General features: G+C 34.6%; 1 protein-coding gene across 3 annotated transcripts in view; it reads right to left on the bottom strand.

Moving 5' to 3' along the window:
* LOC113814862 (transcription factor SPT20 homolog) overlaps window positions 1-2,500 on the bottom strand; it is a 23,510-nt gene that overhangs the window by 16,686 nt on the left and 4,324 nt on the right. For all 3 annotated transcript variants that reach the window (XM_070131931.1, XM_070131933.1, XM_070131932.1), the window contains exons 5-10: window positions 2,379-2,500; window positions 1,941-2,060; window positions 726-901; window positions 445-543; window positions 226-325; window positions 1-124 (exon numbers count right to left, since the gene is read on the bottom strand). The exon at window positions 1-124 is cut by the window's left edge and continues 56 nt beyond it; the exon at window positions 2,379-2,500 is cut by the window's right edge and continues 91 nt beyond it. In XM_070131931.1, coding sequence (XP_069988032.1) covers window positions 1-124; window positions 226-325; window positions 445-543; window positions 726-901; window positions 1,941-2,060; window positions 2,379-2,500 — 741 coding nt within the window. The remainder of the gene's footprint in view (window positions 125-225; window positions 326-444; window positions 544-725; window positions 902-1,940; window positions 2,061-2,378) is intronic.

Here is a 2,500-nt window from a genome sequence, read left to right as displayed (position 1 = left end):
GTTGTGCCTGCACTTGAATCTGCTGCTGGCCTGGTTGCTGTGCAGCAGATTGTTTGAGAGAGTCAGCTATATCCTTCTTGTAGGTCCCAGGCATGAATGTAGAGAGTGCTGCTTGCCCTGCCACCTACAGAAATTCAAGTTATTAAGAATGCATGGCTATCTAAAGTCACAATCACCAAACATAAAAATGTCATCGGAAATATAACTTGAAGAATATGTACGTACCCTATGTGTTATCTTAACACTCTTCCTCCAATCTTCAGTAAATATTTCTTTGAACTGCTGAATGTATCGACACACTTGCTGCTGGGTTCCCAATGGAAATCTAAAACATAAGGACCAAGTATCCATACAAATATCCTCTGACACTTCATAAAAATATAGTAAATACTTGAAACAGGATTTAAAATCATAACAAATATTCTTTCTAACAAATAAGCTTACTTGCACGTGGATCCATTTTGCTTTCCCTCCTGGTAATCACGGTCAACATACAATTCCCCAAAATACACCTCATCTGTCTTCCTTTGAGATATTGTAAGTCTGGAAAAAGTTTTCTGTCATTAAACTTGAATTATTTTACATAAAAATATGCACTAAAGATGTCTATTTGAGCAGTCAACATTAAACTTGATATCAAAATTTCTAGAATATGAAAAATTTGAAGCACATTAATATTAAAAGACATAGTTTTATATCCAAATCAAAGTTTTGTATAGTCTTACTTTGTGTGGTATATCCTTCCCTGTCCTCTTTCAGTCTCAAGCACCAATTCCTCAATGAATACAAGAGAGTTATCTGTTGTATAATTTGGTCTTTCATATGTACGTGCCACTTTTGAAACATCTATATTTTCTGGAACCGTTAAGTCTGGAGCTTCATCCATGGCCATTGGAATAAGCTGCAAAAAGGAGAAACAACACATTAAGCTAAAATAATATAAACAGAAGTTTATGCTCTTACAGCTAATGTGAATAAAATAAAACAAAGACAGAATATCTTACTTTCCTGTTATCTCTCTTAAGTATCTTTGATCAATATATGTTATCAGATAGTGATGCAGGAGTCAAACATTTAACATGCCTAGTATCAATTACAGATTTTACAGTATATATGTCAAGCATTGTCAAGCCTGTTGTAAGTTGTGTACTAAACAGATTTTTAACTTGTTTAAACAAGGCCCAACCTTCAGTCACTGTAGTTCAAAGCTTCTTTTTTTTGCCTTAGTATCTAAACAATAATTTATACCACAGCAAAGAGTAAAGAAAACATGTAAAGGGGGTATCACACTAGCACAATGTCCGTGGTTCTTTCACGTTTCCATGGTTTGTTTCTCGCTACCACTTGTATTTTAGGTGAATGCGATAAATTCCAGTCAAACGATAATTATCGTTTTCGCTGGCAAGTTTCCATGGTCTTTTTTGGTTCAAATGATAAGCTACAATAGTTAATCATTATAGTAATATAAAAAAAAGTATTTATAATATAAAACAATTCAAAAAGACTGTAAATAATATTTTAAAATTGGCAAAATTCTCTCTTGTATTTAATAAAAACAGATACAAGTTTGTAACTAGCTGCTCGCCTGTTTGTTTACATTTGTGTCCAGATGAGAGTAGCAATAATACAGTCTTATTTAGCATTACACATTCGTTGTTTTGCATTAAATCGTCGCCACATAGCCAGAATAACGTCCATCATCATCAGAGCCTGTGCAGGGGTTGAACCTATCTTTCTGTGTTTAGAATTTTGGCTGGACTGTTTCTGTGGTTCTCATCACTAGTGTGACTGCGCGAAGCAAAATGACCACGATTTAGTGTGACATGGCCTTTACTGTGTTTCCTGCTCTTCAAACTTCTCATTCAAATCAGCATGGTGCCAGGAAATCGTGATGTGAGTGGCCTAAAGGACAGATGTTCTGCTATTCTACACAAACTCACGGGCTTTGTTATTGCTTTGGCAATGGGTCTTTTGTCCTTTTTCCCACTGAGGAAATTATGTAATCTTAGACACTTTGGTGCTGGAGCTTCCTCAGATTTCTTCTGACGATTCTGTGCAATCTGTAAATAATGGCTCAAGGTTAAACTTATGATTGTCACACTGAAGTCGAATGAAATTAAAACATTGTTTTACCAAAAATATTCTACACACTTCCAAGTCTTTTATTACACAAGGCAAATATTCCTGTACACAACAAGGATTGCATATTGAAATATTCCTTTAAGACTTCAGTTAATCATGCTACAAAATCCTCCATTTGATATGAATGTTGTTATAACTTTATACCATTTAGCAATTCTTGAAGGATAAAAGAATAAACCAGAGCCCAAACAATATATATGATGTATACATCAACAAACAATACTTTACACCTTTACCTGACTAAATCTTCTAGCTGCTCTTTTAATAGGGACTGTTGAGAATTTGTATTTACGCTGATGAAGTTTATTATTTATAATAGCCACCATTGGTGATGGAGAAAGGTTTAGGGGAGGAGCAG

This window comes from Penaeus vannamei, chromosome 17, assembly GCF_042767895.1.
Source record: "Penaeus vannamei isolate JL-2024 chromosome 17, ASM4276789v1, whole genome shotgun sequence".
NCBI lineage: Eukaryota > Metazoa > Arthropoda > Malacostraca > Decapoda > Penaeidae > Penaeus > Penaeus vannamei.
The sequence above is the reverse complement of the archived record's forward strand: the minus strand, read 5'-3'. Positions and strand labels throughout refer to the sequence as shown.